Consider the following 23,539-nt stretch of genomic DNA (forward strand, 5'->3'; position numbering starts at 1 on the left):
CCGACCACCACTGAGTGATTGAACTGCGAGCCCACCAGCCGTGAATGAGTGAACTGCGAGCCCACCAGCTGTGAGTGAACTGTGAGCCCACCAGCCGTGACTGAACAGTGAGCCCACCCGCCATGAGTGAGTGAATGGCGAGCCCACCAGCCGTGAGTGATCGAACTGCGAGCCCACCAGCCGTGACTGACTGAACTGCGAGTCCAAGAATCCATTCAGCCAACAATGTCCACATTAGCCCTCTGGAAACCAGTCTCTTCAGCCCACAACACCCATACTAGTGCTCCAGAAAGCCCCCCCCCCCCCCCCCCCCCCCACTGGCCACCATATTGGAATTGGTGGAGAGGAGGAATATTGCGTTGGGGGACCAGCCCTCCCGTGTGAGAATGGGATCCAATGGGTCCCACTTAATCTAGTTATTTACTAAATGCCCTGCTATTTCCTCATTAATAACAGACATTAAATGAATTGGTCCAGATTGCTGCTTTTGGTTTATTACAAGGGTCTTTCAGTTGCCATTTTGTTGTCTACTGGAATCTTTCTAGACTTATGAATTTTGGACAATCACGACAAATGCATTCAATCTCGGCAGCTATTTCTTTTAAAATCTTAGCAATTAGTCCTCAGCAAGTAATGTAGTTTCTGATATTAGTTCGCCAATCTTTGTTGTAATGTACTTGCCAAGGTCATGTAATAAATGATGGATATCTTCAACCCAAGGCACTGCTCTTTTTATTTGCAAGCGGATATTCACTCATAATTTCACTTAAAAGTCATCTCTGCGTAAAAGTAATGGTCTATACTTACAAAAACGACACAAAGCACTGGAGTACTCCAGCACTTGTACCTTTTTTGTAAACCAGCACCCGCAGTTAATATTTTCAAAGATATATACTTACTTTGATTGTTGAGGCATTCCCTCAAACTTATTTCCTGATCGATTTGTCAGTGTGGGACCAGAGTCTATGCCTAAGAGAGTAGACAGGAAAACAGAAGCTTACTTGACAAACCTTCAAATATGGATGCAAATCCTAATATCAAAAAAGCACCAACATACAAAATACCCCTAAACAACCCCACAAAATACAGGTTATCGATTAATTCAAATTTTTCAGCATTTCCAATGTGAATGCATATTTTGTAACCCAGGTAATGTCATTAGTAATTGAAATATGATGGACGACAGCATAACAATGAACATCCTGTGCATTAATCACTATTAATTCCAACACGAAATACAAGCAGCGCATCAAATTATAATGCATCTTCATACATTTTCCAGCAGTTATTTAAAAAATGGTATTAATATTATTTTATAAACGGCGAGTTTGATGTAGAAACTAATTTGCTGGCAAATCAATAGCATTGATTTTGCCGTAATAACAGTGAAATTAATAGATAAATTAACTTCTGATGTACACACATGACACCTCATGATTTAGGTTCTGCAATATCTTTATAAAGGTCTTTTGTCAAGATTGATTACAGTAATATTTGTTTCACCCATAATTACACAATTATGTCCAGGTTTCCTATGGGAGGGACCATCCTTAACATCATTCCATTGAGAAAGAGATGTCACCAAAAGACTCATCGTGTTTATGGACATAAGCATAAAAGGGAACAATCAATATTCTTTCAGCTGTGTTGTTAACAATTATGCTCATTTTACAAGTAGTTTTTTTGTCACAGGATGGTATTGTGAATATAACCCAATTAGAAAACCAAATAAAACGCTAATATCTCCAAAATGATTTACTACAAAGCAAAAAAGCAAACAGTTATTTATTTCACATCCCCAACTGTTCTCCAACATCCTTTTCTCAGATTTGCATATTTCTTCCCTTACCCATTCTTGTTTGCAATTCTGACCTCAAATCTCGCCAATGAGTCTTGTGACTGTCATAGTATTGAAGCAGCCCTAATCAAAGTGACAAATTAAATTCTCCATCCATGGTGTATTACACATCCTCATCGCCCACAATCTCTTGCCAGCCTGGGATTTTGCTGATCTCACAGTCTTTCCTCAACAACTAACCTTTGCTATGCACCTGAAAGAAAATAAATAGTACTGGCAAGTGTAATAGAGAGTGGGACGGGGAGGGGGGGTCTGGTGAGTTCATGGGAATTTTAGCAAACAATACCTGGTGAGCCAGATGCTGAATGATTTGGATTTCCGAACTGTCAGATAGAAAGCAGTTAGAGTTTTATTGCATTGGGCCCTTCAGGATGATATCTACATTTGGTATTAGTATGACTTATTATTGTCATGTGTACTGAGATAGTGAAAAACATTGTATGCATGCCATCCTGACAAGTTATACTATAATGATTACAATAAAGCCATAGCCAAGTACAATAAGCAGGGCAAATAAAAATAGCAGCATGCAGAATATAGCATTCTAGCATTAGTTACAGAGAAATTTGTGTAGATAAAAAAGTGTAAGGTCCTGGTGAGGTAGATTGGAATATCAGGACGTTACTCTCAGACAATGGGAGGCCCGCTCTGTAGTCTGACAACAATGGAGAAGAAGCTGTTCTTGATCTGGCAGTAAGTGCTTTCAAAGTTTTGTACGTCTGTTCACCAGGAAAGGGGAAAAGAAGGAATGGCCAGGGTATAAACAGTCTTTGATTGTGCTGGAAGCTTACCCAAGGCAGCGTGAAGTGTAGATGGAACCGAAGGGGGTGGGCCGGTGTGGGAGAAGCTGGTTTGTGTGATGGACTGGGCTACATCTACAATTCTTTGAAATTTCTTGCAGTCTTAGGCAGAGTTGTTGCCAAACCAAGCTAAGATGGATCCAGGTAGGATGCTTTCTAGGGTGCATTTGTAGAGGTTGGTACGAGTCCTTGGCGACGTCAAACTTCTTCAGAAGCATTGTTGTGCTGTCTTGGCCTTAGCTTCAATGTGGTTGGTCCAGGACAAACTGTTGTGATATTTATATTGAGGAACTTGAAGCGAGAGACTATCTCTACCTTGGCACCATTAATACTGAATGGATTGAGTATGCCACTCGTTTCTTAAAGTCAGCAACTAACTCCTTTGATTTGCAGACATGGACGAAAAGGTCGTTGTCTTGACACCTTGTTACTAGGCTTTCCATCTCTTTCCTGGTAGGCGGCGCGATCCGGTAGGCGGCGCGACTCACGTCAGCAGCGGCCTCTGCAGCCCGTCCGCGTTTTTATTATTTTTGTCTATGTTTTTATGTAGTTTTTGTTATTTTTTGTTGGGGTGTGTGTGTGTGTGGGGGGTGGGAGGGAGGGGGTCTTTTAAATCCTCCCTGCACGGTTGGGGCTGCAATGTGGAGCGGCCTCAAACAGGAGAAGACCGGGGACTCTGGTGCTGACTCACCTCGTCGCGGAGCTGGCCGAGTCCGGAGCGGGTGGAGCGCTGCTGCTGCTGCCCCGACCTCCGGAGATTCGGAGGCTGCAACTGGAGTCCAGTACGGGGGGCTGGAGAAGACCGCATCCATGGGCTCCTGCAACGGCGACTTCTCCCGAGTTGCGGGGTTGAAGAGCTCCTGGAGTGGAGGATGCATTCGGCCCCGCGCGGCTTGGAATGGCCCCTCTGCGAGCGCACATCTAACACCAAACCCAGTGTGCGACCTTGCATCACCGGCGTGGCTTTAATGGCACAATCGCCATCGCCAGCCGGGGGCTTTGACTTTGACTCTGACATGGGGGGGGGGGGGAGAGTACGTGGGAAAGATAAGTTCTTTTGGCCTTCCATCACAGCAATGTGATGGATGTTTATGTAAAATGTAAATTATGTTGTGTCTTGGGTCTATTTGTTTGTAATGTATGGCTGCAGAAACGGCATTTCGTTTGGACCTCAAGGGGTCCAAATGACAATTAAATTGAATTGAAAAAAAAAAAAATTCCTGTATCTGTCTTGTCATTGTTTGAAATCTAGCCCACTATGGTCTGTAAACTTTAAATGGAGTTAGAGCAGGATTTGGCCACACTTGTGAGTATAGGAGTCCAGTAAGGGGGCTGAGAATGCATCCATGCGGAGCACTGATGTTGAGCATATCGTGGAGGATGCTTCGGCGCCTATTCCCAATGCCCCTTGTCAACATCCAAAAACAAATCTAATCCACATTCATATCCAATTTTATCTCATCATCAAATTTTGAATTCATGTCTTTGGGTCATTAATCCTGGTTCCTTGGTTATTAGTTGATTAATTTAGTAGCTCCACCACCATATTGCTCAAGTCACACTGGGTTGTGCGTCTGTGGAATTCACGGGTGGTTCTCTGGATACTTTCAAGAGAGAGCTAGATAGAGCTCTTAAAGATAGCGGAGTCAGGGGATATGGGGAGAAGGCAGGATCGGGGTACTGATTGGGAATGATCAGCCATGATCACATTGAATGGCGGTGCTGACTCGAAGGGCCGAATGGCCTATTCCTGCACCTATTGTCCTGTTTAACATCGATTTCTGGATAGATAATATCTTTCACAATGGACCAAAGAAGTAGCCAGTTGGCATAAATTTCTTCCATTTGAACATTTTTGATTCTCTTCTGAAAATCTGGGCTTCAAAACCCAACAATGTCCATCCCGATGTGTTTTGGAGTGACATGTTAGGCCATTACAGAATCAACCACATTGGAAGTTGTAAGGTCATATATACTCTAAAACAGATTAAATTTCTCTGATCTCCTCCTCTCGATCATTTTTACTCAACAATTTTTTAGGTTTCAGTTCAACTGAACTTCCAAGACAAGTTTTGAATTAATGTCTTTGGGTCGTTAATCCAGGTTCCTAGGTTATTAGTCAATTAATTTAGTAGCTCCACCACCATATTGTTCGTGTTCCATTTTAGAACATAGAATAGTACAGCACACAAACTGGCCCTTCAGCTAACATTGTCCGTGCCGAACATGATGCCAAGATAATCTAACCGCCTATGCCTGCACATGATCTGTATCCCCCCCCATTCCTGCATGTCCATGTGCCTGTCCAAGGGCCTCTTCAATGTCACTATTGTATCTGCCTCCACTACCACCCTATCAACATGTTACAGGCACCCACCATCCTCCGTGTAAAAAAACCCCTGTCCTCACATCAACTTTAAACTTTGCTCCTCTCACCTTCAAGCAATGCCCGCTAGTCTTTGATATTTCCACCATGGGGGAAAAAAAGTTCTGACTTATAACACCAAGATTCCGGCAGATCTGCTTAATAATCTTCTCAATAGTCCTCACATATCCATCGTGCCCATTCTATACAAATCCCATTTATTCTTTGCACATTCCCATCAACAATCACTCCCATCCCACCCACCTCTCCCAGATTTGACAACCCATCTACAAATTAGGGGAAAATAAAGTGCCCATTCTGCATATCTTTGGGATAGGGGAGAAAATGGAGCACCCAGAGAAAACCCAAAGGGAGAAGGTGCAACCCACAGGAGGGCAGGATTGAACCCACGTTAATACAGCTGTGAATCAGCAGCTCATCATCAATGAAGCGCAACACCATCCACGGAAAAGCAGTCGGCCTAATTAGTACTCCATTCTGCACTATAAATATTCATCCTCTTCACCACCATGCATTATAAGTAGATTGTATGCCATTAACATGATGCACTCCACCGGGGGGGGGGGGGGGGGGGGGGGGCAGTGGAGAGATAAGTTTTTTTTGGCCTTCCATAACAGCAATGTGATGGATGTTTATGTAAATTATGTTGTGTCTTGGGTCTATTTGTATGTAATGTATGGCTGCAGAAACGGCATTTCGTTTGGACCTCAAGGGGTCCAAATGACAATTAAATTGACTCTCTCTCTTGACTCTTGACCAAAGGTAGCAACTCCCAACCCACAACTTCAGTCATCTGGAAGAAGGCAGAAGATGCATGGCAGCATCACCACATGCAGTATCACCACATGCAGTATCACCACATGCAGTATCACCACATGCAGTATCACCACATGCAGTATCACCACATGCAGTATCACCACATGCAGTATCACCACCTGCAGCTTCTTCCCTGAGATATTTGGCATATTAACTTGGAAATGTATTGCCCCTGACCTGGAAATACATCCCCAAACTTTCATTACATTTTTGGAACTCATTACAACTAACACTTTGTGAGTACTTGTCCTCAGGCTGTGAATCAAAAAGGCAACGCCCTGATGCCTAGTGAAGCCAATTAGAAGTGGGCAAAATATACTAGTCTTGCCAATGACCATGCATAAAAGGATTACAAATTGTACTTTGCTTTTTAACAGAAACATCAGATAATAAGCTCCATGGCTCCACAGGGCTTTTTCAAAAGCAGACAAAATACTTTGTATCCACCTGTATAACAAAATGCAAAGCTAGCTGTATTTTTTATTTTGTGCACTGACTGAAATTTTACCTTCCTAATCTAAATAGTAAAAACCAGCTGGAATGTATGCAAGGAATTTCCAGTGTTTGGCTTGAAATCAAGGGCATTTGATTTGTCCCAAGTTATGTTGAAATACATCAAAGAAAAAAAGACAACAATCAAGAATACTTTGAACAATGGCCAGTGGTGATGATGATAGGGAGGAAATGGAATACAGAATAACACAATGAGAAATGACATTGAATTGGATGATAATCTTTAGATTGCAGTACAGAAATACAATGGTTTCATTACTAAGAAGTATGAATGCATTCAGATGTTTTGTTTTCCTTGCAAGTAATAGTTAAATTTAAGGATGCAATGATTGAGAAATAATTCACTTTTCCAGTTTCCCTGTTTAATAAAAGATTCCAATCCTGGCGAACAGTAACACAATCTTCTGCTTCCGACAACAACTCAACTAATTTAAAACAAGAAAAACTCACCCCAAGGAATCTGACCTTTATTTTGGGGACCATGAGGTAGCGGGCTTGGTGGGTCAGACAAGGTTCGTTTATGTCCAGGGGGTGGGGGCGGAGGCCTCTTCTTTGACAGAGTGGAGCTGCCAGTTGTAACCTGGGGACCTACAGGAAGGACTGAAGGAGGGACTGGGCCATGTGGAGCTGGAGAAGCACAAAAACATAGCTGACTACTTACTACATGATATGTTAAGAACAGTCATGAACGCAAGCATAACGATATAATGGATGATCAAACACAAATGTAAAAATATTTACAAATGTAAAACTGACGGACAGAAAGCAAACACTTCAAAGTTGCAAATGATCGTATAATTATAAATGCAAAGCTCATACCTACCGGTTCAGACTTTACCGGTACAAAATTATTTTTCAAAATTTGTTTTATTTAGGATAATAAAAAGAAAAGTTACACACAATTTAAAAAAAAAAATCAGTCTGTCTAAATATTAAAATAGGTTTGCAAATAAAAGATTGCTTCCTAAAAACAATAACTTTCTTCCTCCCCTCCTCTGCTTTCCTATCCTTTGCACAATGAAACCAACTTTGGTTTATTTTACTACCGAGTGGCTTTTCTCAGTGCTCTTGTCAGTGAGACCACAAAACGATTTTAATAATTGCATTTTCATACAAATTTAAGTGGTTTATTAGAAATTTCTGAATGACAATTTGGAGCTTTAAGGGCCTGTCCCAGTTTCCCGAGTCCTCTGCTGAGTTGAAAGGCCCTTAAAAAAAAAAATCTAGATTTTTGTGATCCTCACGACTATCTTTTTACTCATGGACTTTTTTGTCAGGCTGGAAAAAACGTCCCGACTTAACTGATGCCCCAAGTACGGCTGGCATAACGAGCTGCTACGATACATGTACGGACTCTACGCCCTCCTACGAACTCGGTAAGGACATTCGTGAGTAACTCTGGAAAGTAGGACAGGCCTTTCAGGTGTCACAGCAGGTTTTGCCGTTTTATCTTTGGGGCCATTCAGCACAGTACTTGGGTACAGCTGTTCTGTAATTAGAAATACATAAAATATCTGTCGGTTCTGGTGGTTGTAAAATAACCCATGAGCACCTAAGATTTCCTCAACAAATTAGCCAATAAACATTCTTCAACCAGCACCCTTGGCACTCAAAGTAGATAGATTTATCTTAGATATACAATGCTTTAGCCTAGGCATGATATGTATCTGCTGTTATACACATTAAGTCACTTGTTGGCTGAAATCACTGATAAGGCATATGCAGAGTACGCTGTGAATGGCGATTAAATGTAAAAATCTCTCCCTTACATCAAAATATAGAAATACTACATCTCATCAAGAAACAACTGCCAGTGAGAGAAAGGGCTATAACATTCTAGCTTTAAATTTCCCATCCATGCATCTTGCAAATGTGACTCCCTGCTGGAAGCCTCCGATCATGCAATGGTCTCATAATCTAAGAGATTTTATGCGCCATCAACTTTCATGCCTTTTCCAGAAAAGCTAAATTACATGCATAACTTAAACTGTAAAAGTTTACAGGCCACAGGCATTTTAAAATGGTAGTTCTAGTTTGGGACTAAATTATTACAAAAGAATGAACAATACTACCGAACCAGAAATTTAAATGCTATTCAATTTAAACGCACAAGATGAAACTAACATTTTAACTAATTTAATTAAATATTTTTAGAATACTGCAATTTAACACTCAATAGTGCCATTTTGTTATTGTTGTGCTCAAGAGGCTTTTGTGGCACAAGAGGAACAACTTCATTAGCTTAAATAGGTAATGAATATATTACCTAGGTTATTCCAAAGTAATTCAAAAATTGTAAATTGGTTAAGGTTCATTGTTCCACCTATAACTCGGACAGCTCTATCTTGCAATCAACAGGGAGAGATTTTTACCTCACTCCTTTCTCAATAGAAACATTTACATGTGGCGGCACTGGGTGATGGGCCACGCACTGTACATAACCTTCGGCTCTTGGGGGGGGGGGGGGGTCACCTGCCCCGGTGACGAAGGATAGGGATCACGGTTTGGTCAGGAGTGCCCCTGGGGAGTATTTAAGGGTTAATCGCACGCGCGCACAATGTTGGTGAGTGAGGAGAGTTAATGTAGAATAAAGAACCAGTATTTTGGACAAACTTTGTGTCTGCCTCATTCTTTAATATACTCTCTAGAATTTAGGAGATTGAGAGGGGATCTTATAGAAACTTACAAAATTCTTAAGGGGTTGGACAGGCTAGATGCAGGAAGATTGTTCCCGATGTTGGGGAAGTCCAGGACAAGGGGTCACAGCTTAAGGATAAGGGGGAAATCCTTTAAAACCGAGATGAGGAGAACTTTTTTCACACAGAGAGTGGTGAATCTCTGGAACTCTCTGCCACAGAGGGTAGTTGATGCCAGTTCATTGGCTATATTTAAGAGGGAGTTAGATGTGGCCCTTGTGGCTAAGGGGATCAGAGGGTATGGAGAGAAGGCAGGTATGGGATACCGAGTTGGATGATCAGCCATGATCATATTGAATGACGGTGCAGGCTCGAAGGGCCGAATGGCCTACTCCTGCACCTAATTTCTATGTTTCTATGTTTTTCTATGTTTAACGCACAACTCAGTGTACGCTACATACAAGTATTTCCCCTAATGACAAGCCACATTCATAAAGAGCAAAACCATTTCCATCAATATAGTATCTTTCACATCCCTATCAGGGAGACCCAAAGCACCTTAATGCTAATTAAGTACTTTTGAAGGGCTGGTTCTCGTTTCAAACAAGAAATACAGCAAGGTTGTACGAACAGCTGATAACGGAGTTCAAAATGACTTTGGCCAAATAGCTTAAAGGCAATTTTAATTGATGTATAGTTATTAGTCGGGGCACCAGGGATCTCAAAAACACTTTTTTTTGTTGTCCTATGGCATCTTTCATGGCAACTTTACAGACATGTGAAACTTTGTCTAAAATGTACAACAAGCATACGTCCCAGTACTGGAAATTAGACTCAATTTACTAATTCAGAAGTGCAAATGCCATCAGCTGACATCTCAGGTCCAACAGTAATCATTTAACTGATGGTGTCTTCCCTTCATTGTCACGGTGATTATTTCTCTTATAGACTCATGCTGGCAATGGGAAATGAGGACACTCTTGGCCGATTGCAACAGGGTATGAAAATGTTGCAGGAGCACCATCAACCTGCCTTCCGGTTCTCAAAAGGTAATGCTGAAGGAAAATTGACCATTCTGAGAAAGCATTACCCCCAAAGCCAATTTCTTCCTGACTGCCAATATTCCCACAGAAATATGGTAGTTTGAATTACGGAAAGCAAGCTCCATCTGGTGGTTCACTTTGTGATTACAAATATTTAACATGTTTGAATTATTTCTTTCTTTTTTATAAAAAAGGTTTTAAAAAGACAATTTTGGGGATAATATCAGGTAATTTGTGTGTTAAATGTTTGATATTAATGTTTGAAACGAGTCAACAGAAGTCATGCAATGCAATAGAATGAGTGATGCAGAAATGCATGCTGAAAGAACAATGGATAATTACTAAGGTCATGCAAAAAGTCTGATTAGCACATGGCATGAGGTTCAATTATTTATTGGAGATTACCTTATTTTGTTGTATAATTGGAAAACAATAGCTCACGTGTAAAATTTTAACTGATCTGCAAAATGTCTGATAAGGGTGGATACCTCAAAATTCTCATTCAATTCAGTGCTATTTTCCCCTCGATAATACTATTACCGAGGGGAAATAGGTCATTTTATGCACCATTTAACAAACCTTTATTTTTACTCTGCTACAGCAATACATGTTCAGTAACCTTAGACGAATAAAACCGGCTTGACATGTACAGTAACCTCAGTAAAAAACATAATAACGGATAATAAGTATTACTATTATATTATCATGTTCATAATCCATTTTTGGAAAGATAAATATGATCAATGACAAAACAGAAAGTTAACACTTCCTATTTGAATCTTACAATGTTACTTACCATTACATTTTTGAATTTGGAAATTCAGCCACTGTCAAATGTTTCAAGTTTTTGTGTTAAACAGCAAAGGGAAGAATTATAATCAATGTTTAATGCAGAATTAGAAATATAGCAAAGGCATATAGCATGATAATGGGGGAAAATAGCACCATAAGAGTCACCGGTTCTGTATTATTGAATGAACATATCCAATTTGAATCAACAGTTAAATATACAAATCATTATTCACACAATAGCCAGAAAATATCTTTTATAAAAAACACCAACCTTTGCTTGGATTCCTGGGAGGCAGAGGAGGGGCATCAACGGCTGGTGATGTTGGAGAATCAGTGCTACTTCCATATAGTTGATTACTAAATGCCCCATAGGATAGTCGCTGCTTTTCCCTTGCAATGCCAAGTCCTGGAATCATTAGCTTATCTTGTGGAGAAAGACTGGAAGAATGGCAAAAACTCTGAGGTCTTGGAGAACGCTCTTTTTTTATTGGACTTGTCTAATGAAACAGAAAAATAAAGAGTAAATTCAACTGAACTCCAAATCTAGGATTAATCATAGTCATGGAGCACAGAAATAGGCCCTTTGGCATCATATCCATGCCAGCATCATATCTATTACTAACCACAATGACCAGCAATTGGTCCAGATGCCTTGGAGATACAAGTGATCATCTAGCTACTTCTTAAAATGTAGTGAGAGTAACTGCCTCCATCAGCCCCTTGGGCAATATTCTAAGCACCCTTTGTTACAAAAATTCTACCTTGGGTCCCTTCTAAACCTATTATCACTTAACCCAAAATTACACCCCTCTAGTTTTAGACACTACTGTTATGATGAAAGATTTCCTACTATTCACCATATGCCTCCTCAACTCAAAGGAAAATAGTTTTTTCATTCTGAATTCATAACTGAAACGCGCCATCCAAGGCAGCATCTTGGAAAATCTCCTCTTCATCCTCTCCAGTGCAATCATGTCCTTCATATAATGTGGCACCAGAACTGTACACAGTATTCCAAGTGTTAACAGCCATTACAACACTGTCCCCCTAGAAATATTATATTGAAGTATATACTATCATACCTATAATATGCAAATCATGTCCCTTTGCACAATCTTAAGTGCATTTCAAGAGCTTTCTCTGGATGCATTTCTCGAGTACTGATTCTGATATTAACACGTGGTCTTTATAGCACTCAAAATATATATCCATTTTATTACTTTATGTGGAAAAAAGATATCCAAATTCTGAAACCAAGGTTCAATTTTCATAACCCACTTTCCTTTACTGGATCAAGCCCAGACAATATAATCAAACTCCTCTATCAACTCAGGTGGATGGAGCAGACAGTTTAGATAAATAATTACAATTCACTATAGTCACAATTGAAATCAGTCGATTTATTGTATATTAAATGTCTTTGTGATGTTAATGGCTAGGTTGTTGTTCAGACACCATGTTCTCAATCTCTTTTCCATACTTCTTTTCATTGTTGTAGTTTTGATCAACAACATTGATCAACAACATGGACGAACTTAAGGATGGAGTTGGCATTGTACTTGGCTACACTGTCATGGAAGTCGAACAAGGAACCGAGCACACAACCCTGAAGGCACCCGTGTTGAGGGTCAGGGTGGAGGAAATGTTACGAGCAATTCTAACTGAGATCAGGAAGCCCAGAAGCCAGTTGCAGATGGAGGCCTCATGGCCACGGTTCAGAGATTTAAGGATGAGCTTATTTGATATTCAGTTTTTGAAGGCTGTTATAGTCAATGAATACCATCCTGACACAGGGCGTTTATATTGTCATTATATTAGGGCAGAATGCAGTGCAAGGGAGATGGCTTTCCCCATTCAACTATTGTTCTTGTATGCCATCTTAAATGATCTAGAATGTCCGGAAGATCAGCGCTATTGCGGGCCATTACCAACCTTTCAAAGCACTCCATTATAGTCAATTACAGAGCTACTGGGAAATATCATTGAGACAGTTCACTACTTTTCTTGGGGACTGAAATGATGGAGGCTTTCTTAAAAGTAGATGGGGGACGGAAGATTGTTGAAATGAGAGGTTGAAGATATCAGTGAAGACTGTGGCAAGTTGATTAGTACACAATTTCAGTACCTGTCCAAGGACTCCATTCAGGCTGGCTGCTTTCTGAGTCTCCCCTTGTGAACGCAGATGTGACTTTTACCACCGTTATGCTTGGAACAAAGCTATTAGGATATGCGAAGGGAGGGGGGGGGTGGGGATGTGGATATGCCGAGGTGATGCTTTATCAGCCTGTTCTCAATGGGCTTAAATGGCATTATGGTAATCCGGTGGATATGCATTGTTGATCGAGATCATCGCTGACCAGCTTGTCGCCCAATTGAGATTTGCTACACAAAGATAATTACATTTGTGTTGCACATTCTATGTCTTACCTTTTCATCCAAATCATCATCACTTTCATCAATCTCTTCTTGTCGTAACTGCCATTCATATTCCACATGAACATGAGGATTAACTTTTCCTAAAGCAGCTTGACCGATCTGAAACCAATGTAAAATATCAAACATCAAAACATGCATGTAATGTGATTTCAGTCAACATGTGAATTTGAATATTTAACATTTAAATTTTTTTTTTTTTCCAGAGGAAGAAAAAGCAAGATTATTTCAAGAACAAATACACCACATTCCTTTTTAAGATTGTTTGGTAGTCCATTAGGTGAAGAAAGCAAACCTAAAAAGGAATGTGATATATTAACATGTCATTTAAAGTAGTTTACACATTTCAAAAAATTAGTATCAATTAGATATCAAGATATTCTCTTTTGTGAAACCTTTTATACAAATCATTGGTATAATTTACAAATGCATTCCATTCTCTAAATTTAGGTTGATACACATCAAAATTAATCTTGAGGGCCTGTCCCACTTACGCAAACTTTTCGGCGACTGCTGGCACCCATCATAAATCGCCGAAAATTTTCAACATGTTGAAAATTCAGTGGCGACCAGAAAGATGCTACGACTCTTTGGGTGACTAGGAGACTTCTCAGGACCATACAGGCGACCCTTGGCGACCTCTCACGACCATACAGGCGACCCCCCTGTCGACATGCCCCCTGGTGACATCCGCAACTCATGAGAGGTCTCCTAGTCACCCAAAGAGTCGTAGCGTCTTTCTGGTCTCTGCTGAATTTTGTACATGTTGAAAATTTTCGGCAACCTTTGACGGGTGCCGGCAGTCGCCGAAAATGTTGCGTAAGTGGGACAGTCCCTTTATTTAGGGGGGAAAGATTATTTAAGACAGTCGGCAAACACACCAGTCTCTCAAAGCACTTCTTGATTATGGTTGTCAGAGACTTTGGATGATAGTTGTGCTATCATACTTTTCTTAGGCACTGGGATGACAGTGATAATCTTAAAGCAGGAGGGGAGCTCAGAATGCAACTGGGAGAGGTTAAAGATGCCTGTGAATATATTTCCCAACAGAGCTGCGCAGATAGAGTCATAGAGTGAAAGTGTGGAAACTGGCCCTTCGGCCCAACTTGCCCACACCGGCCAATATGTCCCAGCTACACTAGTCCCACCTGCCCGCGTTTGGTCCATATCCCTCTAAACCTGAACTATCTATGAACTAACTGTTTCTTAAATGTTGGGATAGTCCCTGCCGCAACTACCTCCTCTGGCAGCTTGTTCCATACAGTCGCCACCCTTTGTGTGAACAGGTTACCCTTCAGATTCCAAGGAATATTTGCAGCCAACTCAACCTCTCCCTTTAGCTCAGACCCTCTAGCCCTGACAACATCCTTGTAAATCTTCTCTCTACCCTTTCCAGCTTTATAACATCTTTCCCAAAACAAGGTGCCCAGAACTGAACACAATACTATAAATGCGGCCTCACCAACATCTTATACAACTGTAACATGACCTCCCAGCTTCTTTAATAATACTGACTGAAGGCGACCAATGTGCCAAATGCCTTTTTGACCACCTTACCTACCTGCAACTCCACCTTCAAGGAACCATGCACCAACACTTCTAGTTCCCACTGCTCTATAACACTCCCCAGAGACCTGCTATTCACTGTGCAGATCCTACCCATGTTGGACTTCCCAAAATGCAACACCTCATATTTCTCTATATTTAATTCCATCAACTATTCTTCAGCCCACCTGGCCATTCGATCAGGATCCTACTGCAATCTTTCCCAACCACCTTCACTATCTGCAAAACCACCCACTTTTGTATCATCCGAAAACTTGCAAATCTTGCCGTGTATGTTCACACAAATCATTGATGTAGATGAAAAACAGTAACAGGCCCAGCACCAAACCCTGAGGCACACCATCAGTCACAGGCCTTCAGTCAGAGAAGCAACCCTCTGCTTTCTTCCAGGAAGTCAACTTTCTACCCATTCAGCTATCTCTCCTTGGATCCCATGCAATCAAACCTTCCAGAGCTGCCTACCATGCAGATTCTTGGTTTGTCCTAATGCACTAATGTTACTAATGTTATAGTACATTGGTGTAATGACATATTACATTGTAGGTTCAATAAGGGTCCCAGGTCTGAGACATTGACTGCTTCTCCAGCAGGTGGCAGAGGCCAGAACTCTGAACAAACTAGGTTCAATAATGACCAACCCCACTCAACCACTCCACGCCCTGAAGGTGATCAAGAGCAGCATCTTCAGTCAGAGACTGATTGCACCAATGTGCAAAACGGAGAGATATAGGAAGTCTTGTATACCAGCTGCTATAAGGTTTTATGATGCACAAAATAATTTTGGATTTTTTTAGTATTCATTCATTGTATTTTAACTTATTAAGTATTGAAGCTATCTGAGGAAATGTGTGGTGTTATGTCTGTCTTGAAGCTGTTGTGGCACTGTAATTTCCTGTAAATGATTATTAAAGGTTATTCAATTCAATTCTTTGCACAGATGCTACCTGACCTGAGTTTTTCCAGCCTTTTCTGATTTTAATGTATACAAGTCTGTTGGTTGCAACATATCTGCATTCATTTGAGACCATATATGTGTGCAACAATTGTAAATAACTATAACCAAATATTATGTCAGGGCAACATATTTGAAGAGCTTTAAAACCTGAAGAAAACTAATGGGGCAGGGAGGGAACTGTGTTTTAAAGAATATCAATAACATGGCCAATGTACAAGGCAAAGAATATTTATATTATTAATATTCATGTCACAAAATCACAAATTTAGCACAGGACGATGAATTATATGGACCAGAATGAATGCAACAAAACAAATCACTTCAGAGAATCACAGTTTTACAGTGTGGAAACAAGCCCTTCAGCCCAATGTGCCCCATCAATCATCATGCCCCATCTACACTAGTCCTAACTGCTTGCGTTTGACACATATCTTTCTGATCCTATCCTATCCATGTACCTGTCCATATAACCATATAACAATTACAGCACGGAAACAGGCCATCTCGGCCCTCCTAGTCCGTGCCGAACACTTATTCTCCCCTAGTCCCATCTACCTGCACTCAGACCATAACCCTCCATTCCTTTCCCATCCATATACCCATCAAATTTATTTTTAAATAATAAAATCGAACCTGCCTCGACCACTTCCACTGGAAGCTCATTCCACACAGCTACCACTATCTGAGTAAAGAAGTCCCCCCTCATGTTACCCCTAAACTTTTGTCCCTTAATTCTCAAATCATGTCCTCTTGTTTGAATCTTCCCTACTCTCAATGGATAAAGCTTATCCACGTCAACTCTGTCTATTCCTCTCATAATTTTAAAGATTTCTATCAAGTCCTCCCTTAACCTTCTGCGCTCCAAAGAATAAAGACCTAACTTGATCAACCTTTCTCTGTAACTTAGGTGCTGAAACCCAGGCAACATTCTAGTAAATCTCCTCTGTCTTCAAACAGTTGTGATTGTAACTGCCTCAACTACCTCCTCTCGCAGCTCGTTTTATATACCTATCACCCTTTGTGTAAAAAAAAAGTTGACCCTAAGTTTCTGTTAAAGCTTTCCCCACTCACCTTAAACCTACGTCCTCTGGTTCTTGATTCCCCTACTTTGGGTAAAAGTCTGTGCATTGACCCTATCTATTCCTCTCATGATCTCATATACCTCTATAAGATCATCCCTCATCCTCCTGAGCTCCAAGTAATAAAGTCTTAGCCTGCTCACTCTCCCCCTGTAACTCAGACCCTCAAGTCCTGGCCACATCCTCATTAATCTTCTCTGCACCCTTTCCAGTTTAACTACAACAGGGTGACCAAAACTGAACACAATACTCTCAACATGGTCTCACCAATGTCCTGTACAACTATAACATAACCTCTCAACTTCTACACTAAATACTCTGACTGATGGAGGCCAATGTGACAAAAACCTTCTTGACCAACCTATCTACCTCTGACGTCATTTTCAAGAACCTATGTATCTGCACGCCTGGATCCCTCTACTCTGCAACACTCCCCAGAACCCTGCCATTGACCATGAACTAATCTGTATTAAACTTCATCAATCGTTCCTCAGCCCAACCGATCAAAATCCTGATGCAGATTTTTTCAGCTATCTTCGTTATCTACACTGCCACCTACTTTAGAAACATAGAAAAGAGGTGCAGGAGTAGGCCATTCGGCCCTTTGAGCCATTCAATATGATCATGCCTGATCATCCAAAATCAGTACCCTGCGTCTTTCTTACCAGTTCTTCACATTGTGCCCGCTTCAATCTTCTCGCTACATCAAGAGCTGTCTCACCACTCTGGTTTACTGTAATAAAATTATAGCTAGTGTAAATTTAAAGTACATTTTTGGAAATAAACATTAACTTGCCGATACATTTTTTTTCCCTTACAAAACTGCTGTATAGAAAAACAATGTTATTAATAATAGTGATGATAGGTTTACCACTGTACTATTAAAATTAACTATCATTCATTATTTTGGTTTATCTCTGAAATTAAGATCATATACAATTTGTGGTAATCTACCTGGTCTATCACAATTTGACTGATTTGTGGGCCAGATAAAAAACCCCATCTAAATAACAGTAGTTGAATTAGTCATTATCTCAATTTATTCATTCCATACCAAAAGACCTGAAATATATATTTCCTTTAGTGCGATAGCCATTTCCACTAACACTTTCATTTATCGGTTTTGCTGGCAGTCGTGGCATTATTCTGTTACTTTCTCATAAATGTAAATAAACTTTAATCTCATAGTGCTCCATCCTCCACAAATCTTCAACTGGGATTGGTTGCGTTTCCCACACAAGTTGCCTATTTTCACTGGCAAAACATTTTGAAAGCATCCTTTCATTAAACATACCAATTATCTTCAAAGAATCTATCTATCTATATCATATACTTATTAAAAGTCTGATCTTGTACGTGAGTATACGTGTATATGTGGTTGTCTTTACATCTTCGCAAAAACACTACGCGGTAACGATTACATTTTTACATATTCCGATTCACATTTTTCCCGACGAGGCCGGGATCACCTTACCTGAACATTTCATGCTTTATTTCTCGACTTATTCTCGACTCTTTACTGATTAAAAGTGTAAAAAAGGCTCAACTAGCAGAGACCAGCCTCAATGAAGATTTCATCCTATATTTGACACGTTATTTGCGATTAAAGCTTTAAAAATGCCAAATTTCACAAGATTTTTACATATTCTGAATCATTTTTCAAAGACACCTTTTGTACTGGAGGCGTGGGAAAGAATAACCAGATGTGATTCCCCACAATAAAGTTCTGACACATGAATATGACGATGTAAGAAATAATGCTCATGTGGCTCTTCCTATTTCTTCATGGTATACGCTGAAGCTGTCTAAAATACATAAATCAAAAGGAGAGAGAGCAGAAAGTAGGAAGGGAGAAATAATTAACGAAAAATACAGCTCGAAACATTTTCAATCCTGACTATCTGGGACCTGTTGATCCTTGTGATCGGCCAGTTTGACAACCTACCATATCTGAACTTGCAATTAGTGTAAAAACTGTTAGATGGTGCCTAGGCCCAATTAAAATACTTTTTTTACCAAACATCTGCAAAATAGATGGAATAAATACAAAAGATAAACACTGCAGTTCATTAATTAAGATATAAATGTACAGAGAATGAATGAAATAGGTTGACCGGAAGAGTAAGAAATATTATTTTATTGATCCGTTATGTTTTAGATATGTGTTTTTACATATTGCAATAATAATATTACTATGAGCTGCCTTTAATTCTCCATGATGTGGACTGAATGCTGAAGTGACTCATTTCCAGGTGACTACTGATAGTCAAGCATTTAAAAACACTCACCTAGATTTAAGCTTGGTTTGCCCCGAAGAATCAACTTTAAGCATTCCACTTTATCCAACATGCAACAGTAATGTACAACTGTGTTTCCTTTTGTGGTCTGTTTATCCAGATTGCCACTGTACAAGAAAAAAAGGATATTATTTTTATTTATCCAAATGGGTATGAACTATATTAAAATTGGGCCACGAGGAAAGGCATTGTGAGGTTAGCAGCTGGGCAGCCTATATATTCTTTAAAAAATGTCAGTTTGGTGATAAATTGTAGTAAATATATCGGGAAATAATTCACCAAATTTATAGAGGAGTGGATTTTTGAAATCATAAGGAAAATTTCTACCAAAAGATGTAAAAATTACACACACACACACACACACACACACACACAGAGTTTTGAAAGTATATAGATAGATAAATACATGATAATAATTTCCCAAGTCAGTTGCAAATGTTTTCAAAATAGATTGTTGGTAGCTTTTTGTATTGCCTGTTGGAAACACACGACTGCTTCAGTGTTATTTTGTTAGTCTAAGACTGGTTTTACTCGAATACAATTCTTCTCTTGATTTCATTTGTGAAATAGTCGTAAAATAAATGTAGCATATGGGCAGGTGGCGCCACCAGCAGCAGCTGCCTCGCCAACAGTCTGTCTGTCCTTTCTCCTTTGTTTTAAATTTTTAGTATATGTTAAAAGTATGTTTTAGTGTTCCTTGGTTTGTTTTATGTGGGGGGTATGGGAGAGTTGAGGGAAACTTTTTTTTCTCCAATCTCTTACTTGGACGGAGATGCAATTTTTTTCCGTATCGTACCTCTGTCCCCACTGCGGCCTAACATTGTGGAGTTGGCGGCCTTTCTAGGAGACTGACCCGGCACTACAAGCAGCGAGGGGTCTGCGGAACTTTAACATTGCGGAGCTAGCTATCCCTTTGCCGGGGATCGAAGCTCCAATCACGCAGGGCCTATGGACTTTAACATCGTAAAACCCTCGGTCTCTGGTGAGAAGAGGCCGGCTCGGGAGCTCCATGCTGCGGAGAGAGTTTTAACCGCCCAGAAGCAGGAGAGTTTGATCACCCCGACAGGGGTTCGATCGTCGGCTACGGGGACTTGGATCGCCCAAACTGAAGTTTCAGTTTGTGTAACAAATTTAGAGAATTGACTGTTGATTGAGGTTGTAACAGCTGGTTGGAACATTGGAAACCACTATATATGCTAGAGTTGGATTTCTAAAAGATATGTGATAACATGCCATGCATTGGAGCTAGGATTAGGGTTGCTGAACAAGAGCTCATGGTATCAAAGGTCATATATTAACATGGATAGGAGATTTGTTAACTGAGAGGAAACAAATACATGAATAGTTAATTTTCAGGTTTGGCAAGCTGCAACAAGTGGGATGTCATATCAATCATTCAATCCTTGAACCTCATTTATTCACAATTCATAGTAATGACTAAGGTCAAGGCACCAAGTGCATTATATCCAAATTTACTGATGATTTACAGTGGGAAATTACATTGTGAGAATGACACAGAAAGTCTTCAAATGCAGTTAAAAAATGTAACGTGAATAAGCAAAAAGATTGCAGATGGGGTATAACAAGGGGGTTTCTGAAGTTACCCACTTTGGTACATAAAGTTTAGCAAATTTACTGATGATTTACAGTGGGAAATTACATTGTGAGAATGACACAGAAAGTCTTCAAATGCAGTTAAAAAATGTAAAGTGAATAAGCAAAAAGATTGCAGATGGGGTATAACAAGGGGGTTTCTGAAGTTACCCACTTTGGTACATAAAGTTAGCATGCGGGTACAGCGGGTAATTTAGGAAGGCACATGGAGTGGCATGTTTTATTATAAAATGGATGATGTATAGAAATAGAGCAAACTTTGCTGCTACTCACAACTGGAATATTACACACAGTTGTGGTGTGCTTAAAGAATATAAGTATATATTTTCCATGAGGCAGTAAGGGGAAGATTCATGAGTGATTCTTGGGGTGGGCCACATGAAAGGCTGAGGTCGATTTATTTACTTCAGTGGAATTAAGAATTAAGATTATTATTGAATTTTATTACTCCTGCTTTTACTTTTAATGTTCCTTTATGAGAAAGCTTTGAATTTAACTACCAAATTATTTCCTACCTGTTCTGTACAAGAAAGTCAACCAGGTGGAGTGAAGTCCGGTCAGCAGTTCGTACTGCTAAATGAAGCACTGTTTCTCCTGGCTCCTATTTGAAAATAATGATTCACATTAATAATGTGCATTTCAAAATGCTTCCACTGACAACTGGCTCCAGGCTCCAATGCATGGATCAAAATAGAAATCCCACAAGTTCCTGATAGTGACTCACTGTTCCTCCATGAGCCATGGCATTTTGTATTAAGGCACACTTAAGGAAATCAATGATTAGTGACGTTGTTCAATTATTTAAATTTAAAAAATATTTTTGTAAAATCACCAAATATGTTGCTGCGGGTAGTTTACAATGGTATACTCAGCTCAAGTTACTGCCATGCAAATCCCCCCCGTATTGAGAAGTGGGGGACGATCCCCCCCCATCCCATTTTCGTAATCCGGATTTTAAAACTCCATGCCCAGAACTGAACACAATATTCTAAATGCAGTCTCACCAACGTCTTATACAACTGCAACATGACCTGCCAACTTCTATACTCTGACTGATGAAGGCCAATGTGCCAAAAGCCTTTTTGACCACCTTATCTACCTGCGACTCGGCCTTCAAGGAACCATGCACATGCACTCCTAGATCTCTCTGCTCTACAACCCTCCCCAGAGGCCTACCATTCACTGTGTACCGCCTGCCTTTGCAAGACTTCCCAAAATACAACACCTCACACTTCTCTGTATTAAATTCCATCAAACATTTCTCAGCCCACCTGGCCAATCGATCCAGATCCTGCTGCAATCTTTCACAATCATCTTTACTATCTGCAAAACCACACACTTTTGTATCATCAGCAAACTTTCCAATCTTGCCCTGTATGTTCTCATCCAAATCATTGATGTAAATGACAAGCAGTAACGGTCCCAGCACCGAACCCTAAGACACACCACTAGTCACAGGCCTCCAGTCTGAAAAGCCACCTTCCACCATCACCCTCTGCTTCCTTCCATGGAGCCAATTTACTATCCATTTAGCTATCTCTCCTTTGATCCCATGCGATCTAACCTTCCAAAGCAGCCTACCATGTGTAAACTTACTGAAATCTACGTATACAACATCTACAGCACTGCCCTCATCGACCTTTTTGATCACGTCTTCAAAATAATCAATGAGATTTGTGAGACACGACCTCCCACGTACAAAACCATGCTGACTCCCCCAAATCAGCGCATGCCCGTATAACCTATCCCTCAGAATAGTCTCTATTAACTTTCAGATGTTTAAGCTCACTGGCCTTAGTTCCCAGCATTTTCCCTGCAGCCCTCCTTGAAAAGAGGCACAACATTTGCCACCCTCTAGTCTTCCGGCATCTTTCCTGTATTAAAGGACAACTCGTAAATTTCAGCCAGGGCTCCTGCAATTTCTTCTCTGGTTTCCCACAATGTCCTCGGATATATCTGATCAAGCCCTGGAGATTTGTCAACCTTCATACATGATAGTACCTTCAGTACTTCTTTGATGATAACACTGACTGCTCACAAGACATTTCCAGTGATTGCCCCAAGTTCTTCTGTCCTACTGTCTTTCTCCTTGGTACAGAGGAGAAATACTTATTGAGGACTTTGCCCACCTCCTGTGCCTCCACACAGAGGTGACCGCTTTGATTCCTGAGGTCCCACTCTCTCTCTAGTTACCCTTTTCCCCCTTGTGTATTTATAAAATCTTTTGGGATTGTCTTTAATGCTACCCGTCAGAGCTATCCCCTGGCCCCTTTTTGCCCTTCTGATCACCTTTTTCAGTTTACTCCTCTAGTTCCAAAAACTCTTCCAGGGATGCACTCGATCCCAGCTGCTTATACCTGTCCCATGCATCATTCTTGTTTTTCACCAATGCCTCAATTTCCTTCGTCAGCCAAGCTTCCTTACGTTTGCCTGCTTTGCCTTTCACTCAAACGGGGACGTACGTATCCTGAGCTTTTGGCAGCACACTTTTAATATCATCCTACTTGGCCAATATTCCTTTCCCCTCAAAAAACCTGCTCCAGTCAACTTGAGCAAGACCTTCTCTCATACCGTCAAAGTTGGCCTTAACCCAGTTGAGCATTTTAACACGTGGGCCCGCCGTCCCGAAACCATAACTATCTTAAACCTAATCGTGGTCACTAGTCCCAAAAGGCTCCTCCACAAACACTTCATTAACTTGCTCTTCCCAATACTAGATCCAGTGTTGCCCTCTCATGTGTGGGGGTCTCT

At 40.5% G+C, this 23,539-nt stretch overlaps 1 protein-coding gene across 5 annotated transcripts in view; it reads right to left on the reverse strand.

Moving 5' to 3' along the window:
• LOC129696711 (arf-GAP with SH3 domain, ANK repeat and PH domain-containing protein 1-like) overlaps nucleotides 1-23,539 on the reverse strand; it is a 196,086-nt gene that overhangs the window by 20,261 nt on the left and 152,286 nt on the right. For 3 of the 5 annotated variants that reach the window (XM_055634834.1, XM_055634832.1, XM_055634830.1), the window contains 7 exons: nucleotides 21,304-21,389; nucleotides 19,166-19,281; nucleotides 17,543-17,610; nucleotides 13,272-13,379; nucleotides 11,116-11,341; nucleotides 6,824-7,000; nucleotides 900-969 (listed from right to left, as the gene is read on the reverse strand). In XM_055634834.1, the coding sequence (XP_055490809.1) occupies nucleotides 900-969; nucleotides 6,824-7,000; nucleotides 11,116-11,341; nucleotides 13,272-13,379; nucleotides 17,543-17,610; nucleotides 19,166-19,281; nucleotides 21,304-21,389 (851 nt within the window). The remainder of the gene's footprint in view (nucleotides 1-899; nucleotides 970-6,823; nucleotides 7,001-11,115; nucleotides 11,342-13,271; nucleotides 13,380-17,542; nucleotides 17,611-19,165; nucleotides 19,282-21,303; nucleotides 21,390-23,539) is intronic. The other 2 variants (XM_055634831.1, XM_055634835.1) reach the window with 2 other exon arrangements.

The sequence above is a fragment of the Leucoraja erinacea genome, chromosome 4, assembly GCF_028641065.1.
Source record: "Leucoraja erinacea ecotype New England chromosome 4, Leri_hhj_1, whole genome shotgun sequence".
Lineage (NCBI taxonomy): Eukaryota > Metazoa > Chordata > Chondrichthyes > Rajiformes > Rajidae > Leucoraja > Leucoraja erinaceus.